This window comes from Hetaerina americana, unplaced genomic scaffold (genome assembly GCF_022747635.1).
Source record: "Hetaerina americana unplaced genomic scaffold, ioHetAmer1.1.p SCAF_7, whole genome shotgun sequence".
In the NCBI taxonomy this organism is placed as follows: Eukaryota; Metazoa; Arthropoda; class Insecta; order Odonata; family Calopterygidae; genus Hetaerina; species Hetaerina americana.
Window position 1 is genome coordinate 83,775,800 of NW_027287316.1, and position 26,673 is coordinate 83,802,472.

General features: G+C 37.6%; 1 protein-coding gene across 1 annotated transcript; it reads right to left on the reverse strand.

The window, feature by feature from the left end:
- Positions 1-26,311, reverse strand: LOC139696901 (sodium/potassium/calcium exchanger 3-like). Its single transcript, XM_071595781.1, has 7 exons — positions 26,132-26,311; positions 23,591-23,738; positions 22,783-22,896; positions 15,201-15,482; positions 3,429-3,530; positions 1,205-1,528; positions 1-65 (listed from the first exon to the last, which is right to left on the reverse strand). Exons 1-7 carry the CDS (start codon positions 26,309-26,311, stop codon positions 1-3), a joined length of 1,215 nt encoding a protein of 404 aa, XP_071451882.1.
- Positions 26,312-26,673: the final 362 nt, after the last annotated feature.

Genomic DNA, 26,673 nt, shown 5'->3' on the forward strand with positions numbered 1-26,673 from the left:
TCACACCAGAGACTCACCTTCTATCTTGGCACCAACCCTGGAGATATTTCCCAATTCAGGTGAAACTGTTGAACACTGAAAATATAGACACTTACATGAATACTTGTGAGCTGTTCTGGTGGTCAGTTTCTGTCTGCCGTTGTCAACTGAAGAGTACTGCTGGCATTGAGTGGGGGGAAGAGAAGTGGAAGGGGATGAGCGAGGGTGGGTAAAGTGGTTCAGGAGTGGAGGAGGTGCGGTACTCAGTGGGTATGGTTCAGACTAGGGTATTCAAAGGGTGCAAAGCACAGATATGTGCCATTTCACAATTACTCACTTTGATGTTTTTTGTGTCTACACGGAGGGACTCAAGTATGGAAGCTGAAAAACGTTTCTATACAGGCAGTTGATTAGGGATATGGTATGTGTGGGAACAGGAAGAGTAAAAAGTTACCATTTTCCACTGGATTCCATTCTCCCATCAATGACTGCCATGTCAGGAAGTGTGAAATGTCCATTATTTGATAAACAGGATAGAATAAACACGGGTTTCATTTTTTCTAAAGGCATTTGGATGCAAACATTACATAATGCTTTACTTTAACAGAACTATTTGTCCATTTCAATTATTTATTAGTTTGGACTTCATCATTTTTATTGTAGTTAGGGGCAATGGGAGCTGAGTTTCACCAGGCCTATTATATCATTCTACCTTCCAAGCGAGACTAATCAGTGTCAAATTCAAAAGTCAAATGTATGGAAAAATTCCTAACAGAACAAATTCATAAAGAGTATCTCAAACCAGTCAATATAAATTAACATAGGTATTTGTTCTTGGGCAAAAAATTCCTACCTCTTCATATTTTCAACATTTTTATTTCATTTAAATGTTTTTCTTTAAATAACAAGTGCGTAACAATAAGTTAAAAGAATGAAGTAATTCTTTTGATATGAATGCTCTGGTATAGCTGACTACTTCGATGGTTACATAGCATGCGTATATGATGATGAACCATGAAACAGCAGAACTACAAAACAAATTGTCCTCCCACCAAATGAGTGGACAAACAATTTCATCTGTTCAAGTGACATTTCCGAATTTTGAAAAAAAGTCACTTAAAATATACAGTTTTTGTGTGATAGTTCAGAGTCTTACTAAAGTTGTCAATTGATGTTGTCCGATGATATTAAAAATGAGCATAATTATGCATTTGTCACCACCCACATGTTGGGAGATTGACAACTTGAAAGAAATTCAGCTCATTTAAGGTCGCAACGGTCACAAAGGAAATATATGTCAGCAAGCAGAGGAATCCAATTTTTCTGTCTATTTTGAACTTGTTGCATGCAAATAAAATGTAGAGTATAAGTAATGCTGACAGCAACGAAATCGCACTGTATTGGATACCCTTGGAGTTAATGAGCACATAGTGAGATCCAGGTTTGACTGGTATCACTAAACTTTTTAGTAACCATGGTAATCCAAGACAAACCAAGATGTCAAATGTGTTAGACCCAAGGGAATTGCTGAGGCCCATGGCTCCATACCCTGAAAAAAAGACAACTATGGTGAATTCATTAAGTTGAGGATATGCTAGATACAACATTATGGTTAATTTTTGTTTTAATGTATGTATTGGATGTTATGAGTGTGTAATGTCATATTAGAGTGTATATGATAACTAGATGATGCTGCATTGTGTCTCAGACTCTCGATATTTATCCGTCTATGAGTGATCATATATCATTATAATATGTAATAATATTTCATACTATAAGGAACATTGCATATTGCTATAGGATTTGTCTGATAGAACAATGAAAAACCTTGTAGAGCACAAAATATAGAAGTATATTTCATCAAGTGGAAGCATCCCGGAATAATTTGTAAAGTGACCAGTATGGCTTAAAATGGAGAAAAATCTTGACTTGAAGTTTGAATTAATTTATACTCTTGATGCCTCTTAGGTAAAGTTATAGTTTATTAGAAATGCACAAAGTTTTGATCCCTGGAAGTCTTGCTTTGTCCACACATAGTTCTGGCATTATAATTTCTTTCAAATGGTTTAGCACATCAAGAGTTTTTGAAGAACTTCTGGGAGTTAGACTTAATGTGTAATACTATTACATAATGTAAATACATCGCAGGAAAGGATGTGAAAACTATTGCAGATGCGTCAGCAAGGTGCACTGGATAAGACACTAGCCATAAGTAGAGCCACCTTTTCCCGATTTCTTCAGATTTTTATCATCCATACAAGTACGAGGGTGGTCTGAAAATTTTCCTACCTCAGAAAATTTCAGAAAAATTGTCTTGTATTTTTGTTAGGTCGGAACCTTTTAAGACCACCCTCGTAAGACCCAGACTATAGAGTTTGATATTATGTTCTGATAAAGTCTGTGATTGCATTAAATGGGTAAATGTTTTTATATTGTGTAATATGTGACTAAAACAATTCTCAACTTCTAGCCCACCGGTCTAACCTGGCCAGCTGGGTGATTGAGGTGAGGGACAAAGTTGCCATCTGGCTCAAATGTAGTGGGTTCGAGCCCACACTGTGGGAGCATGGGTGTTGTCCATCGTGGGGATTTAGCCCCTGGAAAACCTAAGGTGCCGAGCCTAAGGATTATTGGGATCCCAAAGGGGGGCACCTACCACCAGGGGCATTCGGAGAGGAAAGAAAATGTCTAGCATTCTTACCTTTCAACTGTCTACCTGGATGGGCATTGAAATTTATCTGTCAGTATTGTAACAGTTTTGGATATGACCAATCCCACTCACTCAGTCCACAATATTTAAGCCAATAAAGATATGTAAGTGTGGAATTTGGTTGGCATGAGCAAAGGTATGAACTTGAATAAGTCATGTAATTAACTGAAATGAAAGTAGTTACTCTATAATTCCACACAAACATTATTAAAGACAAGAGCTAGGTTTCGACGTTGGATGTCATTATCAGGTAGTTTCTACAGAAGACAAACCTCGTCTGCATTTACCTTCAGGGCAGAGGAGGAGGTTGGGCAGACAGGGTTTCTACTGAAGACATCCTTGCATGCATAGGTGATGATGACGTCCAATGACAAAGATCATGGTGATGACACACGTGACTATGATGAAACCTAGGTTGTGTTTTCATAAAGGCTCTTTTGGAATTAAAAAGTAAGTATTTTCATTTCAATATGTTCAGTTAATTCCATAAAGTTACTCCTGGGACAAACAAATTTCATGTAATTAACTAACGTGGTTTACTAATTCAACTTAACCATTCTGGAATGTGCAAATATAACCTCAGCATAAATTTTACAAATTCTCAGTCAAGTCTGTGCTTTGAAGTAAGTGTAGTGTTAACAGAACCTACACAGCTTGTAGTTATTTGTCTCTGCTATGACCTTATTATGGGGAGTGCTTTGGAAAGTGAAATGTGGCAAATTGGATTGGCATTATTCACCTTGGTTTGTGACTATAACACTCGACACTGCTTCTGGAAGGCTTGTGCCTGCTGCTAAAAGTGTTAGCCCCATCACTGAATCTGGTATTCTGGCCGTGTCTCCTGTTTGGGTCATAGCAATGCTCCATGTCAGTGAAAGGATTTTTTCTCGAGTCAATTTAGCAATCAAATTAAGAAACAATGCATATCATATAACAAATAAAACTTTGAACCTGGATTGATTAAAAGCATATAACATAATTTATAATGAAATATAATATAATAAAATTGAAAGTTAAAATATTATGCATATTTAATAACATAAAACAAATAACTTTTAATCTAGCAATTAATTTACTTGCATAAAGCCAAACTGAAAAAACTTATTTCATCATATTTTCTTCTCGGGGAAATTTCAAAGAGTAACCAATACTTTCTACATCTTGCAAACATGTAGCACACTGATTAATGTAAATATTAAACTAAAAGCCAAAATGGATACGTATTACCATAAAACAAATAACTTGCAACTTAACAATGCTCATACCTTTAATTGTATCGAGCAAAAGTCTGTTGCAAAAAAAATGTTTATTTCACTATATTTTCTTCTGGATCATATTAGGGGACTTAATATCATCGATATGGCAAAGAGTAAAGAATACTCTCTGCCTCTTGTAAACATCACATAAATATTTATTATATTTTTTAGGAGAATTATTTCCATCTTTCAATATCTAATGAAAGAGGTGCCAAGTTTTTTTTTATTGGTCTCAAGCATTAGAGTTAACATCAAATTGTTTTCCTGTTTGTGTGATAAACATATGAATATTGTGGAAAGGTATCATTAGAATTTTTAAATTTTAATTATGTCAGTTGATATATTCTCCAATTGTTCATTTTTATTTTTTACCTTTCCTCACCTTGACATCTTAGAACTTCATAACCCTGTAGAACCCTGTGGAAGTAAACTGCACCACATCTAGGAAAATACCCATTAGTATTGTATATTGCCAATTAACTTTTGATAATATTGCGAGTGAAAACTGTGATGACAGAATATTGTATTAAGAGTGAGTGAAGTTTTTGATAATATCCCAAGTGATAATTGTAACTCTGAAAGAAAAAGTGACCCCTGCAAGGCGAGATAAAAATCAAGGTGTCTAGGTGCAAAAAGTAAGATATTGCAATGTTCAACAGTGCTTTGTGCAAATATTGTGTATACAAAATGAAGAGCTAAAAAATAGAAATTCTGGTGAATTAACTCTATCCAGATGTGATCTGCATAAATGAGCACTGGCTTGTTTGCAGTGAAATAAAGTATGTTCGAATACTTGGGTATTATACAGTTATACTGCTAAATGTTGCTTTAATGTTAGCTTTCCCCTTCAATAAAAAAAGCACCATAAAAAATTAAACATATGGATTACTGAAGAAAGTATAATATTCTGCTCTCCACAAATATATTTCTGCTTCAAAATGGTACAGTCCTCTAGAATATAGCTATGAGATCCTATGTAAAGAAATGAAAACGGAATATAGAAAACTGCTTTTTAGCGCTTAAAGAACATGCAATGACAGATACATTATTGCTGCCTGTAATAAAACAAAAGCTGCCTGGGGAATAATATAAAAAATGCTTAGGGAAAAAACTGTAACACTATCCTTCCCAAAGAAATGGGAGGCCAGGATTACAATGAAAGTAGTTATCATTCCTCTGCCCATCAATTCCATAAGCACTTCACTAATTTAACAAGTCCAACATCCCCTTGTATGTCCATACCAAATCTAAGTACTCTCAACTTCACTCGATGTAAACCCCTGCACTGATACAAAGCTAAATATTATTATTTCCAAACTTCACAACAAAAGTGCTGGTCCAGGCGAAATACATGGGAAAGTTTTCTATTATTGTTTTGAATTTATTAAGGCAACCGTTTATATCTCATTAATGAATCACTCACTCAAAAGGTAGTTCCCCACTCTTAAAACTATCTAAAATTATCACAGTTTGCAAAAACAGTGACATTTCTAATGGCTTAAGAAACTAAAGGCCTACAGCAATACAAAATAATTTGTCAAAAAAATTTAAAAGGCAATGCAAACCTAAACAATGCTATATCTTGATAATTTCAATGTTTTTTGTTACCCTACAGGGTTTAGGGAAGGGAAGTCCACTATTACTGCAATATATGAAGCACTAGTAATAATTCTAAATTCTTTGGATAGCAAACAGTAGATATTAGATCTCTTTTTTGACGTAGCAAAAGCATTTGATTGTATTAATCATGCCCGGCTCCCAATAAAATTGAACATATTGGAATTAGAGCCCCAGTAGAATAGTTCTAATCTTATCTAATGTAGTGTTGACCAGCAGCAATCCTTAGTGTGGATGGGATCAAATACACCTCTGAAGTTTGTGGTATATCTCTAGGTGTTCCTTCGGGGGTCCATCTTTAGACCGTTTCTTTTCTAATATACATAAATGACCTGCTGTTATCATATGACCATTATCCCTGGAGTGAAACCAATCCTATATGCAGATAATACAAGCATCCATATATCTTCAAATTCATTGGATAACCAGGTTCTGCAGTCAAGAATGATGTCAGATCACATAAACAGATGATGTAGCAATAATTTCATTAATCTCAATACCAAAAAGAGTAAAATGATACATTTTTCATTCATAAAAGTTAACCAGTGAATGCTAATGGTAAATCCAAAGAGCAAGTATCAAAAATAAAATTTTTAGGTTTCCAATTAATATTCCATATCTCTTGGAAGAACATACATCATGTATTGCATTGCATGCCTTGTAATCTTGTATTACATCACTTGGTAAAAACTGAACTCAACAATTTAACTTGAATGGCAACTTAGAGATACCACCACTAAAACAGTGCTGATAGATATTTATCATGGCGAATTCTATTCATATGTTACCTATAGTATTTCCCTCTGGGGCCATTCATACTTGTGCTAAACAGTGATGTGCGTGGTCATAACACGAGGAATATTTGTAATATGCATGACAAATGTGAAGGAAATTAAGCCTCAAAAGGTAGCCCCTTGTTGTAATGTATCCTGATTGTCTGGGGAGAACAAATAATAATAATAATAACCACTAAAGTTCCCAAAATTATCTTGGATAGCTGCATAGATGATGCATCTCCATGCCTGGCTTGCTGTTAACAATGATAGCTCTAAAAAGTATTATCTCACATTTCTCTTTCCAACAGAAAATTTCTTGCTGCTTGTAAGGCTTGGGAGAGTGTCAGTCTAGCCGGTAGAGTGCTGGGCTAGTGACCATAGAGACTGGCTTTGATTCCCAGGGACACGTCTAGACAGCCTCAGTTTCACCCAAGCTGTGTGATTTTCTACCAAAAAACCTTGGGTACCAGAAAATCACAGAGCTTGGGAAACCATGGGTGGCACAGGGAAAGGAGGTCACCCTGCTCAAATATCAATTTCACACACTATTTAAGGCTTAGTAATTGGTGGGCTCAACCCTCACCTATCCAACCAGCCTTTGGGTTTATAACTGTGATTTTTTTGTCAAGGCTTATCTTCCACCATTATGAGATAACTTTTAGGAAACTATAATGCTACATCTATATTATTGCACTATTTTTTCCATAATTATAAAGTCAATGTGATAGGTATGGTATAAGAGTAAATGTACACCTAAAATGTATGCTCTTTTTGAGAAAGGCCTAGTTAAACATAAAAATAAGAGTTCATAAAATTGAGCAGGTGAAACAGTTCAGCATCTTGAAAGTGTTTCGTTCCAAAATGCTCAAAGTGGTAGGGACATCAGGAGAAGAATAGCATTGGACAAAGAAGCTTTCACAAGGAGGAAACTGATAGCAGGGATATGAAGCAAGGATGTTAAGATGAGGCTCATCAAAACTTTGGAGCGTAGTTATGAATGGCACGGAAGTATGGTCGCTGAAGCAGGAGGATAGAAATAGATTTGAGACTTTTGAAATATAAGTGTGTAGAAGGATGGAGAAGGAAAATGGACCGAAAGGAAGACAAACAAGGAAGAAATTAGACAAGGTGGGGGAGGAGAGAAGATTGTTAGGAGAAATCATAAGAAGACAGGAAAGATGGGTGCAAAGCATATTGATAGGAAGTGGGATGTTGAAGACTGTAATAGAAGGGAGAATGTTAGGCAAACGAGGAAAGGGAAGGAACATGATAGGGATTATGGATGGGATGAAGGGAGGAAGGCAGTATATGGTGTTGAAGAGGGATTATGGTAGTGTAGGATGTCTGGTTGTGTTTTGTGGAAGAGGAAAGGGAATTAATTTTACCATTGTGTGGCCTTTGTCCATTCAAAACTTCATAATGATGAAATACCAAATAATAATTAATATTATATCTTCATCTTTTATTATTCCTAATGTGTTGCTCAAACAAACCAATTAATTAAACCAAACCAAACATAATTAACCATGATAGGGCAAAAACTCTATCATGTTTAATTATTTTATGAAGATTGATTAAGAGGATTTAAGTTTTGAATTAGGTCAAACTTGTTTAGAAAAATCCAACCATCAAAACCATGCTCCCCTTGGATAACAGATGAAATAAATTACTTGATGCATAGGCGTGACGCAGTCTATAGCCTGTTTAAAAAACATAAAAATGAAAATGTATTCAATATCTACAAAAAACTGCTTAACAAAACTAAACAACTCATTAGAAATTCCAAAATCAGATATGCCTTCAAAATATCTAAAGAGCCCCCGTCACATATTTGGAAAAGCTTGAAGTACCTTGGTGTCGGAAAAACTAAAAATCAACATGCCCTACCTGCTGACATTTCTCCAGACGACCTAAACCGTTTATTCACAACCCCACTGAAGGAAATAGACTTTGATGCAAAAATGGAAGCTTATACAATTTGTATAATTCTGGACCAACTCCAGTTTCTGCTGGAAGCTCATTCAAAATTTCTCCCATCACACAAATGGAAGTCCTCCAGGCCCTCAAAAAAATCAAGTCCTCCTCAGATGGAGCTGATGGAATTTCAGCTTTTCTCATACAAAAGTTACTTCCCATTGTACTTCCTGTTTTAACTCATATCTTTAATTGGTCTATTCTAACTGTAACATATCCCTTACTCTGGAAATATGCCCTTGTCCCTCCCATCCCAAAAAAATCCTCACCCACTAACATTGCTGAATACAAGCCATCAACTGTACCAAAGCCGTCGACTCTATTGACAAATATATTCTCTTAGCAAAACTTCAAAACCTGAATTTGTCGTCCTCGTCTTTACTGTGCTTCGATTCGCTCATTCCTAAGTGACCGATTTCAAAGAGTCATCACTCCAAATTCATCCTCTAACTGGCTTCAAATACACAGGGGTGTTCCACAAGGATCCATTCTTGGACCCTTGCTTTTTTCCCTGCATATGAAGGATATTAGTAAAGGCATTTCGAATTGCAATCATCACCTTTATGCCGATGATTTACAAATATATCACCATTCCCACCTTCAAGACCTACATATAATTATTAATGAAATTAGTTCAGATCTTGCTGCTTTGTCACTATGAGGAATAAAAAATGCATTGAAAATAAACCTAATCAAAAGTCAGTCCATTATAATCGGATACCATAAACTACATTCTAAAATAAGTATTGATACACTACCACCACTAAAATTGCAAGGATCTATCATACCATACCTAAGGACAGTAAATAATTTAGGCTTAACCATAAATGAAACATTATCTTGGACTGATCATGCAATTGCTATCTGCAGAAAAATTAACGCATCCCTGCATTCACTGAAAAGGTTAAAGCACATTGCTCCCCCTTCCTTAAAGATGCTTCTTGTGTCCTCTCTTCTCATATCCCACTTTGATTACTGTGATGCAATATACCAAGACCTTTCAGGCAAACTGAAAACCTAACTCCAGAGGACCCATAATTCCTATGTGTGGATCATATGTGATATTAGAAAATACGATCATATTTCCGACTCATTCAATAGAATTCCTGGTTAAAGCTAGAAGGCCGCAGGCTTTTACAAATTATTTCACTTTTCTATGGAATACTTTCAAACCACACACCTAAATATCTATACAAAAATTTCCTCTTCATCAGCTCAATCCACAACAGAAATACTAGGAATCCACAACTAGAAATACCTGATGATGACGCCGTTGCGTTGAAACCGGTAGTACGAATAAAAATTGTGTGGAAGTTACAAAGTATATTCATTTAAACGAACATGAACCTCCACAAAGTTGAGCCCGAGACCATAGAATTCAGAAATACTAGGGTTAATAATAAACTTATTGTCCCACACCATCGCACAGAAATCTATCACAAATCTTTTCATCTTACAGCATGCCGTCTGGGGAACTCTCTCCCAGAAGACATAAAAAACTCTTCATCAACAACAACATTTAAGAGAGCATTTCACAAGTTCATTTTCCTCAGCTACTTAACTTAACCAGTATACCCTCCGTCATTCCACTCAGCTGTTATACAGATCACTGAGCCTACTTTGTTTTTTACCCTGCTTTTTGTTTTGTCATCTCAAGCGGTAGGAGTTTGCATAATTATTTTTAGAAACATCACGCTTCTCATTACTCCGCATGTGTTGTCAATGTATTTAATTTCTCCAATTCAATTTCAGTAACTTAATAATATGTATACTCTGTAAAAATGATTGTTACAATGTACATGTATCTTTCCTCTAATTAATAGGGTTTTCGCAGGTTTTTCACACCCCCCTTCTCTTCGTGGGTGTTTTCCCTGCGTGGGTTTTTACTAGTTGAGCGACACTATATCTTATATCTAGCTATATCCTAGCTATATCTTATATCTGTGTATATATATATATATATATATATATATATATATATATATATATATATATATATATATATATATATATATATATATATATATATGCATATAAATATACATACAATGGGCTGACACAATATAACACAAATAGAATAGAATAGCAACATTTAAAAGGACACTCACACGGTAAATTGTTCGAGCTTTCGGCCCTCTCAGAGGCCTTCTTCAAGAGAGACTGAATATATGCTGTTGCTGTGGAGAGGGGAAAGAGCTATGGGCGGGGAGGGGAGGTGTGGAGGGAATGCTGGGAGGGAAATTAAATATGGCGGTTAAGGGTGGGAATTTTAAAGGAACGGAAGGATAGTATGTAGGCGGATTCACGAGTTCTCACCTCTATATTGGTGGCTGACTCGGGTAGGGATTCTAGGATGCTGAGAGCAATACACTGGTGGAATGAAAGGTTGTGGGAATTGGCGTGTGAAGGGATAGGAAGAGAAGAGAGTAAGGCAGAATTGCAGAAGTACCGGTGATTATTCATTCGGATGGATAAGGGGGTAATGCATTCGCCTATGTAAAAGGAAGTGCAATGTTTGCATGATAAAAGATAAATAATATTTTTTGAGAGGCAATTAGTGTGGGAACAAGGTGAGGGGGCTATGAGGGGATGTAGGGAGAGGGGAGTAGGCATAATAAGAGGACAGGTTTTACATCGGGGGCGGTTGCAAGTTGGGGAAATATTGGGAAATTTGTCACGGGGGGGCGCCAAAGGGTTGGTGGATCTCAGAAGGTTTTTGAGATTGGCGGGTCGTCTGTATGCGATAGATGGGCATTGGGGTAGTAAGGATGAGGTCGCGTCATTGTCATGTAAAATTGGAAACAGTTCTTTAAGGAGGGTTTTCAGTCGGTGTGATCCGGGGAAATTGGTGGTGCAAAGGTTGAGTCCTGCGTCAGATGTGGGCTTGTCATTGTGTGGTGTGTGTGGTCGGGTGGAACGGCGGATTTTATTTTGTAGTAACTTTTCTGGGTAACCACGTTTGAGGAGTGCAAGATGTAGATTGTCAAGGTATTTGTTGAGAGTGGCTGTGGTGTTGCAAATTCGGTGTCCGCAGATAGAAAGAGAGTTAGGAATCGAGCGTTTTGTATATATTAGTTATATATATTTCTGATCTTTCAAAATTTCTACCACTAACCACCATCTTTAATTTCCAAACAATTTACAATGTTAGTGTCCTTATAAGCGTTACTATTTTATTTGTGTTCTATTGTGCCGTCCAAATAGATATATATATAAGAATATAATAAGTCCAAATAGATATATTCGCCAAACGGCGAATAAATACTCATATATACACAGAAACATATATAAGGAAAAGGGATAGGAACACGTATAAAGGACGAACACAATAGAGGTGGGGAAGGCGGAATCGAACGGATCACAAGAGTAAAAATATTTCCTCAACCGGGACTCGAACACCGGATCTTTCCACTTGCCGGGCGGATGCTCTTAACCACTTGAGCTATCGAGGATATGTAATTTACCCTGAGATCCGTGGGTCTTATATGTCGCCAAGCACCCTGATTTTTTAAGCGCCCTTATATTTTTACTCTTGTGATCCGTTCGATTCCGCCTTCCCCACCTCTATTGTGTTCGTCCTTTATACGTGTTCCTATCCCTTTTCCTTATATATGTTTCTGTGTATATATGAGTATATATATATATATATATATGTAAATATTATTATTATTATTAGGTAATCTACCAGTTAAGGTAGGTTTTTGGATGGACACAGCTCCTAAATAAATATTTTGTGGCTCCTTGCAAAACATCTACATCAGGTCCCTCTTCATCTCTGAGTCCTTTCTTCCTCCCTGCATCCCGTCCAACATCCCAGTCCTTTTCCTTCCCTTTCCTCGTTTGTCTAACATTCTCCCCTCTATCACAGTCTTCAACATCCCACTGCCGGTCAATACCCCCTTCATCCACTTTTCCTGCCTCCATAGGATTTCTCCGAACAAACCTCTCTCTTTGCCCACCATATCAAGTACTTCCTCATTTGTTTTCTTCTCTGTCCATTTCACCTTCTCCATTCCTCTCCACACCCACATTTCAAAAGCCTCCAATCTAAGTCTATCCTCCTGTTTCAATGACCATGTTTCCGCACCGTACATAGCTACGCTCCATATCAAAGTTTTTATGAGTCTTTTCTTAACATCCTTACTCAACGTCCCCGTCATCAACTCCCTCCTCCTTGTGAAAGCCTCTTTGCCTAGCGCAATTCTTCTCCTTACGTCCCTACTACTTTGACCGTGTTGGTCTAAAACACTTCCGAGATACGTAAACTGTTCTACCTGCTCTAGTTTTTGCCCTCCTATTTTAATGTTTAGCTTAGCCTTTTTAATTCTAGAAAATCGTATAACCTTTGTTTTATTAATATTGATTCTCATCCCATAACTGTCGCACTGAATTTCCAATTCACTCAGCAATGCTTGCAGACCCTTGGCTGACTGACAAACTAAAGCTTGGTCATCAGCAAACCTAAATGATTTTATGAATTCCCCGCCCACTTTCATTCCTACCTCCAGTTCTTCCCATGCCTCTTTAATCATTTCCTCTGCATACAGGTTGAAAAGCAACGGTGGTAATGGGCAACCCTGCCTTACACCTCTTCCTAACACTGCCCATCCGGACTCCCCGTTTCCAACCCGCACCTGAGCAGTCTGACACATGTACAGGTTGCGGATTAGCCTCCTTTCCCTCCAATCTATTCCTATTTTCTGCAATATACCCATTAATTTTTCCCAATTCACTCTATCAAACTCTTTTTTGAAATCTACGAAACAGGCAAATACCTCCTGGTTGTGTTGTATATTCCTCTTGATTAATAATCTCATTACTGCGATGGCATCATGCGTACCTCTCCCCTTCCTAAACCCAAAATGATCATCCCCTTTGTAATCATTTGCCCTACTCTCTATCCTTTTGTTTATGATCTGTAAAAACATGCCAAGCTTACCCAAAATACTGATATTGCGGCACATAACTCTATATTCCTGTTGGATGGATTTGAAATCAGTTGGACATGAATTTAATTACACCTAAGGGCAAGTTGGTAATATCCATTGCATCATGTCTAATTGCAGGAAAAATACAGCATGCATGGAATGTGTGCGTGGGTAACTGCAGGAGATACGTTCTTGTATGTAGAACCATCTCTTTCCCCGACCGCCCAGAACCCTTTAGTATAATTACAGCCTTGAATGCTTTCTTATTAAAAGGGGGTAAGTAACCACTTCCCTCCGCCCCTAAACTGGTTTCTCCCTTGTCGATAAAGGCTTGTATCCCACCTTTCTCTGATGCATAAGAGATCTGTAAATGCAGTAATGAGACTGGAAATGCAGAGTTTTGTCTGGCAACACAGGAGGCACTGGGCTTGGAGGGGCGGCAGGGGAGCATGTGATCCCCCTTCAATAAGGGTTTGAACTTGAGTCATTTGGTTGTCTGTAGCGATTTTGTTATGAAACAATATTTTCTATTGTATTCTAAAAATAAGTGAAATCAATTTTGAGCAATGGTGTACTATCAGGTTTTGCTTCAGACTTGGGTGGCACAGTGCAACGGAAACTCTGGCTAAACTTCAGCAGCCCTCACGGAGATAGTGTAATGTCAAGAGCCCAGGTTTTTTGGTGGTTTTAGGCATTTTCAGAAGGAAGAGAGTCGATTGAAGATGAACCTCTCCAAGGTCCAAAAAAGCAATGATGAAGATCAAATGAATGCTGATTTGTTTTTTCGATATCCATGGAATTTCCTGCAAAGAGTTTCTACCTAAAGGCCAAACAGTTAATCAACACTTTTACTGGGAAGTTCTTGAAAAACTTTGAAAAAGGGTCGTTCTTATGAGACCAAACATCAAGAACAACTGGGTGTTGCATCACGAAGATGCTCCTAGTCACACAGCAGTTTCAATGAACGAGTTATTGGCCAGTGAAAACATTCCTGTGGCTCCTTGAGACTCCTTATTTGCCTGAATTTGAGTCCTTGTGACTTTATTCTCTTCCCAAAGTTGAAAAATCATCTCAAGGGACATTCGAAAGTCGGACAGGGACATTTTGGGACAGTCGAAAACATTCAAAGAGCTGTAACCGACCAGCTGCAGCCTATTCCAGTATCGGACTTCCAGCACTGCTATGAGGAGTGGAAGAGAACCATCTTTAGCGCTGTATGGCTTAAGAAGGAAGTCATTTTGAGGATGAAAATATAAATTGTAATCCTGTTTGAATTGAAACATTTTTAAAAAATCAGTCTCAGTACTTAATTTCCAGAGCTTGCATGGCCTTCCTCCTTAGCTGACTGCTGCTTTCAGTGAGTAAGTAATATGGGGTTGACAATTTACCAAGGTACGTGTGATATGGTGTCTAATGGATCAATTTATCAGAAGAATCATCATGGAGAACAAGCATTTTGTGTTTTATACAAATTTTAGGAATTAATTTTCAGAATATAAAGCTCCACTCCATGAGAGTCATCAAGAGGTGCTCTGTGGTGGTAAACCCTCAGGATACGAGAGATGAAATGGCACTCTATGCGATTATGAGGGCCCTCTCCTCTCCCTACATTGCACCTCAAGCCACTGAAGAGAAAGACAAGGTCTCTTGCCTTTCTTCAACACAGAGATGCAAGAAAACAATCAGGCTGCTGCAGCTGAAAGGTTAAATATTGAATGGATATTGCATGGGTGTCAACATGAGCATTTCCAATTATGTAAATGCAATACAAATTCATTTAAAAATTATAATTCCGTCGAAATGCACAGACTTGCCTACCAGACCAAGAATCCAGTAGGTAAGATGGGAGGGCCACCTTTCTTAACAATCCTCAAATACCTCAATTAGTAGTCTGCACATTGACAAAAAAGGTCTCTCAAATAACTTATAGTTATTGGTTAGCCTGTGAGTCATTTCTTACCTATGGCTGTAATCATCCAAGCTACCAAGTATGCTGAAGAAGCAATGTATAAAATACACATTGCGAATGTTATTGGATATAGACGATGATTGGATGGCTGCCGGCAATCTGGGATGGTGAGGTACAAAAGTAAAGAAATGGGCCACACGAGTATCCAATACCCTTGAGCTGCGAGTCCTTTGCTGGAAGGCCAATGCCAAAGGTCAACTTCCTCGTCTTCATCTTCATGGAACTCATCCATGGCATCACCCTCCAAGCTAATTCCAGCTACGGCATGTCCATCTATGTCAAAAGAGTCAATTAAATTTGTGCTTTGTGGCTGTTCCTTTGGAACATGAAAATCAATTGTATCATATGATTCAATCTCTCTAATGATAATAATGTTTATTAATGGTCTAATGCCTTTTTTTCCAAAATGAAAAATGCATATTAATGAATGGATCTCAATACAAATATGATATCTAGTGAAAACAGAATGAGCCGCTGTTCAATTTCCATATATACATGGGGGGTCTAACAAGTTTCTGACCTCAAAAATTTCAGATAAAATGTCTTGTATCTTTGTTAGGTTGGAAGCTTTTCAGACCACCCTAATATATATTTACATTTAGAACACATATTCATGCATAAGAACATCTAAATTATTGCCCAGTGTCAAACTAAAAATAAAATTGATAATATATTTTTTAAATGAAAGCCATATAATCATTGAAAACAGCATTAAGGAAGATCCAGAGGCAAGAAGAATATAACCTCTTTATGAAAATTGCTAAATTAAGAGGAGCCGATGATTTGCACTTATTTGTGAGAGGTGAATGCTAAGTAGTAATGGGTTACTACCATTTGGTTTTTGTAGAGTAGCATTGCAGGCCCTTGTTGAAGAGGAATGTAAATCAATGTTTCTTGCCTGTTAATTTTGTCACATTATATTATTAGTGGCATTGAAGTACTTTCTTCTGTAAAATTTAACACTAAACAACTTACTTTCTCTTGCATTGACTGATGGCACATTGAAACACAACTAGTCAAGGAGATCAGGGATGTCCAGAAAATTGAAAAAACTTAAGTAAGAATGTTAATTCAATCATCTCTCTCGTATGGAGTAAGGTTTAATGGCATGACATCATCATATGGTACATCATAAGAAAAATGCCTGTGTTCTGTATACTAATTTAAATAATTTGTGTTGAACTTTCACTGTAGAGTTCTGATTGGTGTTTTAGGAAGCACTCCAGATCGTGGAGTTATATTTCCGAATAGGCTGAAAAAGTGTACACACTAGAATTCTGAAGGCATTTAAGCTGCAGAAATCCTTTGTAAAGTGATAAATAAACCCAACATTCAAACACTTTCATAAATAATGCATTCAACATGTGTATCAAAGGAGAGTGAAGGTGTAACAGTGACACTAAGGCCGCAAACCTTTTCAACACGTGAAAAATAATTTCTTAGGCAACTATGTAATTATGGGGCAGCAGTGCTTCTTCCTGGTAGGATATAACCAAGCATCTGATAATACTTAGTTTCATTTTGTTTGCAATAGTCCAACTATTTAGTCTATTCAAGCAGTCTTTTAAAACCATAAAATCCTCATGTAACCTGCTTGATAAATTTTGATGCCATCAGCATGCATTAAGAGGTGAAGAGGGATGAAAACTTGATTTATGTCATTGTCTAATATGTATTAAGAATGAATGAATGTGGATAGGTACATGAGTATTAGTAAAAAATACTATTATCTTCTTTTTTAGAAACATAGTTTAAGCAAAAATATAAATACATGGGAGAGGCAATACTACATTGACCTTCCTGAAAAAGGGGAAGACTTTGAGCATCATATGTGACAATCCCTATCAACGAAGTTTAAACAAAGAAAAAGCTTGAGGGGAAAAGCCCCAGAACAATATATTAGGCACAAGATGTGGGTGAAAAATACCATGATAGATTGAGAGAAGAATGCTTTCAAATGTAGCAAAACAAATAATGCGAATAAGAAAACACAATGAGTTAAGTCTCTTCAGAATAATGTCTAGATGAATGAATGAAGTCCCTTCAGAATAATCCCAATGAAGTTGGGAATTTAAATCAATGCCAAGAAATTTGGCAGAATTGGTCTGAGGTGAAGTTTTCCCTTCTAAAGGAATACTATTCAACTCTAGGTTGGGTGTGTTTTTTTGAGCCCATCTCATGACTTGTGGCTTCTCAATTTTGATGTGAAGAAGATAGTGGTGGGTCTGAGAATTGAATTTTTGGGTGACTAGACTGTATCGGTTTGGGTTTAGACTGCACAAGTTCCTGAGTAGAGGCAGAGGAAATTATAGTATTAGTGTCATCAGCATATGGAATGAGAAGACTATCGTATCATAATCACAGTATTTCAATCCTACGATTGATTTACTGCAGCCCTCCATTCTACTCTATTCAATGTCAATTCTCTCAATCCCTGATACCTTCTCTGTTTCACGTCCTTCTTAATTTGTCCTATGTACATGTCTCTTGGTCTTATTTTGTGGAATCTTCCCTTCTATTGTATTTCTAATCAACCCATTGTGCCTCTATGTGTGCTTACGTTGAACATTGCTGGCGATATGTCCCATCCTTGTCTTAATCTTTGTTTATTTTGGCTTCTCTTTTTCTTCCATATTTCATTTTCTTGTTGTATCCGAATTGGTTTTCTGACAGGTTTCCTTCTATCCTTCCTTCTATTCTTCAGCTAATTATCTGAGCAAGGATTTTCGATGCTTGAGTCACCAGTCTCTCAATGTTTTGTGCTCTTTGCCTTTTATCTGTTTTCGGTTTCTTTGGTATTGCACTCATTATACTTTTCTTGAAGTATTCTGGTATCTTTCTGCTGCTGTAGCCATCATTGATTGTTCCATAGAGGGCATCCCTTGCTTAGACCCTGAGTGCCTTGATTATTTCTCTGTTTATTTAGTCAACTCCTGGTGCCTTGTTCTCTCTCAGGTCTGCCACGGCTCTCTCGGATTTGCTTCTTAATTTCTGCAGACCCCGATCGTCTTTACCTATGATGCTTTCATCTTTAATTAAGCCATCTTCTGGTGGTTGGTGGTTGATAGAGTACTTCAATGTATTCTTTCCATCTATTCCCAATGTCGTCATCATCAGTCTACTATCATATACTGACCATTGTATCAGGGAAATCATTAATGCAGAGAAGGAATAGGATAGTCCCTAGGACAGGGCTCAGGGAAACACCAAGTTAATCGCTTTTGGGAGGCATATATATTTTACACTATCCTAATTAATTAAAACCAGCTGAATTCTATCATGAATGCATGTATAAGACAACAATTTGTCTTAAGGTGGACCTCCAACACCAACTCTAACTTAACTGAGAGTAATTTATGGCTAATATGATTTAATTCTTTGGTTAAGTCAAACAGCCATGTTTGTGTACGTAATCTTTCATCCAGAGAATTGCGCACATGACTTATTGTTTGTATATGGTATTTGTGGTGGATTATTAATTCTACACAAGCCATGTTGATATTAAGACAAGGTTCCAGAGGATTTTAAAAAGGAAGAAAAGCACCTATGTTACAATTTTTAAAAATATTAGAGAGCTGAGGTTGAATCGAATTGGATTGATTAGTGTTAACATCTAAGCTATTAGGCAAGATTTTTTCAAATGTAAAGGAATTATATTAGACATTTTCAAAGCTCTAGTAAATATGCCCTCAACAAAAAAAGCATTTTTGAGTTTTAATACAGATACCTTGATCAGGTCAAAACACATTTGATGGCAGAGTTAGGCAACTCATCACTATATGTATTTATTATTAGGTAAAATACCGGTTAAGGTAGGTTTTTGGATGGACAAAATTACTAATTCAACAATTTGTGGTCCCTAGCAAAACACAATATCCCACTCTACATCAGGTCCCTCTTCATCTCTGAGTACTTTCTTCCTCCCTTCATACCGTCCAACATCCCTATCCTGTTCCTTCCCTTTCCTCGTTTGCCTAACATTCTCCCCTCAATCACAGTCTTCAACATCCCACTGCCAATCAGTACACCCTTCATCCACTTTTCCTGCCTCCATAGGATTTCTCCGAACAAACCTCTCTCTTTGCCCACCATATCAAGTACTTCCTCATTTGTTTTCTTCTCTGTCCATTCGACCTTCTTAATTCTTCTCCACACCCACATTTCAAATGCCTCCAATCTATGTCTATCCTCCTGCTTCAATGACCACGTTTATGCTGTACATAGCTACGCTCCATATCAAAGTTTTTACGAGTCTTTTCTTAACATCCTTACTCAACGTCCCTGTCATCAACTACCTCCTCCTTGTGAAAGCCTCTTTGCCCAGCGCAATTCTTCTTCTTACATCCCCACTACTTTGACCGTGTTGGTCCAAAACACTACCGAGATACATAAACTGTTCTACCTGCTCTGGTTTTTGCCCTCCTATTTTAATGTTAAGCTTGGCCTTTTTCTTTCTGGAAAATCGCATTACCTTTGTTTTATTAATATTGATTCTCATCCCATACCGGTCGCACTGAATTTCCAATTCACTCAGCAATGCCTGCAGCCCCTTGGCTGACTGACAAACTAAAGTTTGGTCATCAGCAAACCTAACTGACTTTTCGAATTCCCTGCCCACTTTCATTCCTACCTTCAGTTCTTCCCATGCCTCTTTAATCATTTCCTCTGCATACAGGTTGAACAGCAATGGTGATAATGGGCAACCCTGCCTTACACCTCTTCCTAGCACTGCCCAACCGGACTCCCCATTCAACACCTTCACCTGAGCAGTCTGAGATATGTACAGGTTGCGGGTTAGCCTCCTTTCCCTCCAATCTATTCCTATTTTCTGCAATATACTCATTAGTTTTTCCCAGTTCACTCTATCAAACGCTGTTTCGAAATCTACGAAGCAGGCAATTACCTCCTGGTTGTGTTCTATATTGTTCTTGATTAATAATCTCATTACTGCAATGGCATCACGCGTACCTCTCCCCTTCTTAAACCTAAACTGATCATCCTCTAAGTAAACATTTGCCCCACTCTCGATCCTTTTGTATATGATCCTGAGAACAACTTTAGCTCTGTGGGATATCAAACTTATTGTCCTGTAGTCCTCACATGATGTAGCCTTCCTTCCTCATAAATACTACAAATCAGCCTATATAGCCTCTTCCTCCCACATTTTCCTAAGCATTTCAATAGTTCCGCAGGAATGTTATCCACCCCTTAATGCCCTTTCTATCTCATCGTCTAGTATGCCTGGACCTAAGCTGTCTTCCTCTACATCATATTCCTTTTCTATGTCTAAGTTTGTTGGTCTATGTTCTTTACTATACAGTGCTTCTATATACTCCTTCCATCTCTCTTGGATCTTTCCTGCGTCAACTATTACCTTACCCGCATTATCTCTAACTGTTAGCATAGCTCTTCCTTTCTTACTTCCCGATAACAATTTAACTTTGCTATACAGCGCACCGATTTCACCCTTCCTCTGCAGACTTTCCATATCCTTGCACTGTGTCTTCCACCATGCTTCTTTTGCTTTATTTGTTGCCCGCCTCAATTTATTGTTTAATTCTTTGTACTTCATTTTGCCTAACTCTGTATTTTCATTCTTCCAATTTCTCCGCTCATCCATCTTAGTAATCATCTCATCCGTGATCCATGGTTTCCTAGTCCTTTTAGCGTTAACGGTTCCAATAGTGTCTTTTGCGGCTTTAGACAACCCTTTCTTGATACTTTCCCATTTTTCTTCGATAGTCCTTAGCTCTCTACCATCCTCCATGATTTCCTCTACTGCCTGTTTGTATTCCTTCCTTTTCAAACCATTTAATGCTTCTATATTCCATTCTCTAATTCGCCGCCCCTGCCTTATCTTTTTGAAACATACGCTACATTTCATAAGAACTAAATTGTGGTCAGAGTCCCCATCCGCTCCCGGGAAGCTGTGCGAATTTATCACATTGTTCCTAAACCTGTGTCTAACTAGGATATAATCTAGCTGATACCCTTCTGAGTCATCTGGCATTTTCCATGTATACCTGCGTCTTTTGTGGTGTCTACCAAGTGTTGATGGTGACTAACCCCTGTCTCCTGCAGAACTCAACTGCTTCCTCCCCGTGGTCATTCCTCGTGCCTAAACCGTAGTCCCCCACCTCATCACCATCTCTTCCTTTGCCTACCATCGCATTCCAATCCCCCATCACTATCAAATGTTTCCCTGCAGGAACAAACGAGTTTATATCCTCTAACTGATCGTACATCCTATCGACCTCTTCTTCCTTATGGTTGCTCGGTGGCATGTATACCTGAATAATAACCAAGTTCGTCGGTTCTGCTTTTATCTCTATTAGTAATAATCTATCCCTTACCTTCACTGTGTTGACTACACTTTTTCCTACCTCTTCATTTAATACTATGGCAACACCTCGTTGGCTCTAGTCCCCGCGACTGTATATTATTCTATAATTATCACTCCAGTAATCCCCGCTATCCTTCCATCTCACCTCGCATAGACCTAAAATATCGATATTTCCCCTTTCTATCTCTCGCTTAACATTCTCCAATTTCCCTGTCCTCATAATTTGTCCTAACATTCCACGTTCCTATTCTAACTAATATGGTCTTCTTCTCCTGCGTCTTCTGTCCTACTGCTGCTGGTTTTCCCTTGCAAGGATTTCGTGGGATGATGACCGCGGAAGCCTTGCCTCCCCCGCTGACGGGCACAACACAGGGCCGATTAGGCCGAGCCCTGTACTTGCCAGAACTCAAAATCTCTGTATTGTCCCTCATTTAAATCTTGGGAATGATAATTGAGGTGGTTTCCCGTTGCCTTCCTTAATAGTGTTTTTAACGTGTCACCGTCAGTTACTGCCCACCCCTCTGGTGTCAGATGCCATTGCAGCTCTGCCTCACTGAGGATCAGACGCTGCGTGGACTGCCTTTCGTTTGGCTCCTAAACTTTGACCTAGCTGGCATGGGTGACCCAACCAGGAGCAATTATTATTTACTCCTGCCAGCACTGCTCTAGTGGTCATCGGAACGCACAAGCCCTTCCACCACTTCAAGGTTGTAGTCCGGGGAGGGTATATACGTATTTATAACGTCAATAATTAGATATAATTCAAAGTTCATTTTCAGAATATGGAGAAAGAAATAGTGATGCAGGAGAATAATATGTACTATTTTGGCAAATTGGCTGATTAGTGGGCAGGCCAACAGATTGAGAGTTGCAAAATAATTATTGAAATTTTAGTCAAGTGTTTCTGAATTAGATTGGACCAGAGCAAATGGGGAAGCAGTAGATATTTTGGACTCTTTAATAATCTGTTATATTTTACTTGATATATAAGAATACTCAAATAATCTTTTATCATTATAAGTGCGTTTGGCTTCCTTAAGTAACAGTCAATATGATTTTTTGAGTTAAACCATCAATTATTGATGTTCAAGATTCAGGTATCATTAATGCATGCTGAAGAATATGTTCAGGAAAGGATTATCATATTAACTAAACAGAAATATGCCAATATATTTTTGATATTTTATCTAGGAAGACAAAGACATAGCATAATCTCTGAGTGTGCTTTACCTGAATGTTTGCTCTCATCTTTCACAAGCAGTTGTTCCTCATCAGTGTTTGTGGCCCACAGTCTGTCACTGCATTTCTTGATACATTTCTTCAAAGATTCATTGAAGTACATGACTGCCAGAAAAATGAGTTTACTACTGTTATTTGGCAGTGGTAATATATAATTGAGATATATTTTCTTGACTACAGGTGGTCCATTCCATTAGTAGCAAAAAAGCATTCTGATATATGCATCAATTGGATGCAAATATGATTTGGATGAATGGTGAAATGAGGTTTGTGTGGTACAACACAAGAAAACTCAACCTGTTGCTCAGTAATGGAGCAAGAAAAATTATTTTACAATTAATTTCACATGGATATAGAATTTTATATGGATGGAGAAATAAGTGAAATAGGGTGGAGAATAAGTGATCCTGAAAGGTAGAAGAGAGGATGAAACGTTATGGACAACTTAAAAGATATGTGTTTTGCGATTTTGGTCATGTTGAGACAATGGACAGTAAGGAGGGAGAGAAGGGGGGGCTGCTACAAAGAAGATGAATGGTGAATGTTCCCAAAGGAATTCTTCAAAAAATGAGAAGGACTATTAAAGGAGTTTCAGGAACAGGAGAGCATGCGTTACTGTGACAGAGGAGAAAGAAAAGTATTAGCGAATAGGGCATCATGAAAGAAATTATTGAAATTATTTTCCTGACATTGCCTAGCCAGTTATGACTTCACTGAAAGGGAACCGGGAGAAGGGAATGTATGTAGTAACCCTGGACAAGCAAGCCATGCCAGGGGGTGTAACAAAATTCATACTTACTTAAAGTGTAAATTATGTAGCATGCAACAAGGGTGGCTGCTTCTTGCCAGCTGACCTTTTCATCTGCCAATATGAAGATAAGTAGTATTACAGCAATGCCATATGCAATGCTATCCCGGGTCAAAGGCCACCAATCCATAGGCAAGCACTGTGAGAATATGAATTTGAAATATTTATAGGTTATTCAAGAAAGAGCTCAATTCCACTTGAGGAATTCAATATTAGGAAAATATTCAACCAGGATCATGATTTCATCTCCGAAGGAAGCTCTTAAAGTGAAATATTACTGCTAAATCCTAATAGTATAATTTGAAATGAAAGATGAAGTAGTCGGAAATATACTTCACCTATTTGATTATAACCAAAGCACAGCTATTATACATTGTTTTAAAAGCATACACATGTGTATAAGTATGTACTTCACAATTGAGAGTCACAGAAATTGCAGAGTTGAATAAATATCTATGCAGGTGATTTAATGCCAAGCACAGTTGATCTTCTATATATTCAAGAAGAGTATACTCTTGAAAGCTTGACAGAGGTTAATTTTGTCTTCTTTTATTTAGTTATTTTAGGAAAATTTTGCAAGTTGGCAGTTTGCCTGGTGGTAACACATTCAGTTTAAATTTAAGAAATTAAAGTTCACATTGCATCTATGTATAAAATTTTGCATGTACACAATTATTGTATAGACTTTGTATATAAAAATATATATTTACATTGCTTGGGAAGGGCTGGAATTGTTTTGCAGGTAGGCTTTCTGTAAATTATCATTTTGTTGTTGAATGCAAATTTTTTTACATTTGTTCTTTGCACCTGGTATTTCATCTTGTATTTATGATCATTTCTTCCAATAAAATTAGGATTTCCGATGTCCTTCCTCAATGCTCCCCAAGCCTTATCTCCCTTAATCATATGGAACATCCCAAAGAGTCTGCTTCTATTTCTCCTTATTTTAAAAGATTCCCAGGCCAGAATTTTTAATGTTACTGTCACCATCTCCATTCTCCTGTGCTTCCCCAACACATATCTGGTAGCCTTTCTCTGTCCCTTCCCTAGTTTTGCAATAAGACCTTCATAGAGGTCTCATACTCATAATACTTACTTGAGCATCGGTCTTACAAGGGTTTAATGCCTTCTCCCTAGTATAATAATAATGCCTTCTCCCTAGTTGCTCTATTGCTCCCTTTGAGGTTTCTCATTACCCAATGCAACGTTTTGAAATATTTCTTAGCTATTACACATGTTTGGCCCCCACCTGAAATCCATGATTTAATGAACACCTAAGTATTTACAGCTATCACAGTTAGGGAAGAAATTTTCAGAAAGTTTGTAATCCCTTCAGATTACCTTTACCTTATTGCTAAAAGTGATGGATTTGCATTTACTAGCAATAATATCCATGCCATTATTTATTACCCATTCAGCCATATGATCAACATCACTTAATAGGGCTTTGGGATCGCTCTCTTTCTCAACTTTCCTGTAGATCATGCAATCATTTGCAAAAATTCGACTTTGAGAATTAATGTTAGTCAGGAGATCAATGTAGATTAAAAACAAAAGCAGTCCAAGGATGCTGCCTTGTGGAACTCCCAGGGTTACCCTTGCAACGTCGAAATACATTTCTCCTAATTTGACCCTTCGCCCCTCTTTATTGTAAGGCTATCATGGTCATCTTTGTTGAAAGCTTTTCACTGATTGACTGTCACTGTATTCAATTCCGTTCCCCCATCTATAAAATTTGCTATTTCTTGGCAGAAACCGAAAAGTTGAGTTTCACCTAATAGTTAAGTTTGATATTTTACATGTTGGGAGAATGAGATTATCTCTCAACAATTCTCAGGTAATGTATTTCGAATAGTATAAGAAAAAATGGCAGTTTGATGAAGAGGATTACACGTGGTTATAGGATAAATTATTAATGTGATCCTAATATGTCATAATTTAGGTGCTTTCATTATTTAATTACTGCATTGGAATAAAAAACTAATATTTACCTATCTATATGAATAATTACGGGCCATGCAAGTGGAATGAGGCTTGATTTCTGAAATGGAAGGTTTTTTCTATGCAGACGTTTCAGATATTGCATTTATTCTCAGAATTCTGTCTGCTGGTCACTACATTCTTTCCCATAAGGGTCTCTACAATCCCCCTACTTGATGTGGGTCTCAAAACCATGAGCGATTGATTAGAAAATATGTTTATTAATCCTCAGACTAATCCAACGGAGCCATGTTACTTATAAGTGCATGCAGGCAATCACATAAATACATACCTACTGATATCACATGTGCACATACACCGTACACCTTTTAGGTGGATCGCGGCATATTTATGTAGATTTGAATGATTATGCATACACACACAAACATGAACTAATCGTCCCGATCTTATACTTTCAAAATCCTTCAATGGTTTTAATTCAGGTGCTAGTCATAAAAAAATAAAAGCATTTATAGTGTATAATTCACTTATTTTTAGGTAGAGATCATTCTAGCCAGGGTATGAATGAAATATGACATTTACTTATCATACTTTGCCTGCAAATAGACCACAGCATGCTGGTACAGCTAAAATGTTGAATACTCCAGAACCAACAATGGTACCTATGCCAAGGTCACCCTCGGTCACGAATGTCCCAACGGTGTTGATGAACAGCTCTGGGGATGATGACGCTGCCGCCATGAGGGTGGCACCAGCCACATCCTTTGACATTTGGAGACCTGTGCAGCAGAGAACAATCTGATTTGAGGCTGACAGAATTTTTATTCCATGGTTGGCCTGTGGAGAAAACTCATGTTAAAAAGCAGGGAGGGATTGGTGTCTAAGCACATACATTCTCCATAGATCTCCTAATTCTCAAAGGATTCTAGCTAAAGTAATTGGGAGATAGGAATCTTGATTTGTTTCCAGGCACTGATTGTGGGATGCCACTATCGGTCCGGGAACCAGATATGATCTTATATTTCAAATGCTTTTCATATTTTTCAATAAAGTCACATTAATTTATATTTTGATCATAGATGCCTTTATCGGTGACCTTCAAATGGAATTCTATTCTCCACTTTAGAGTGATC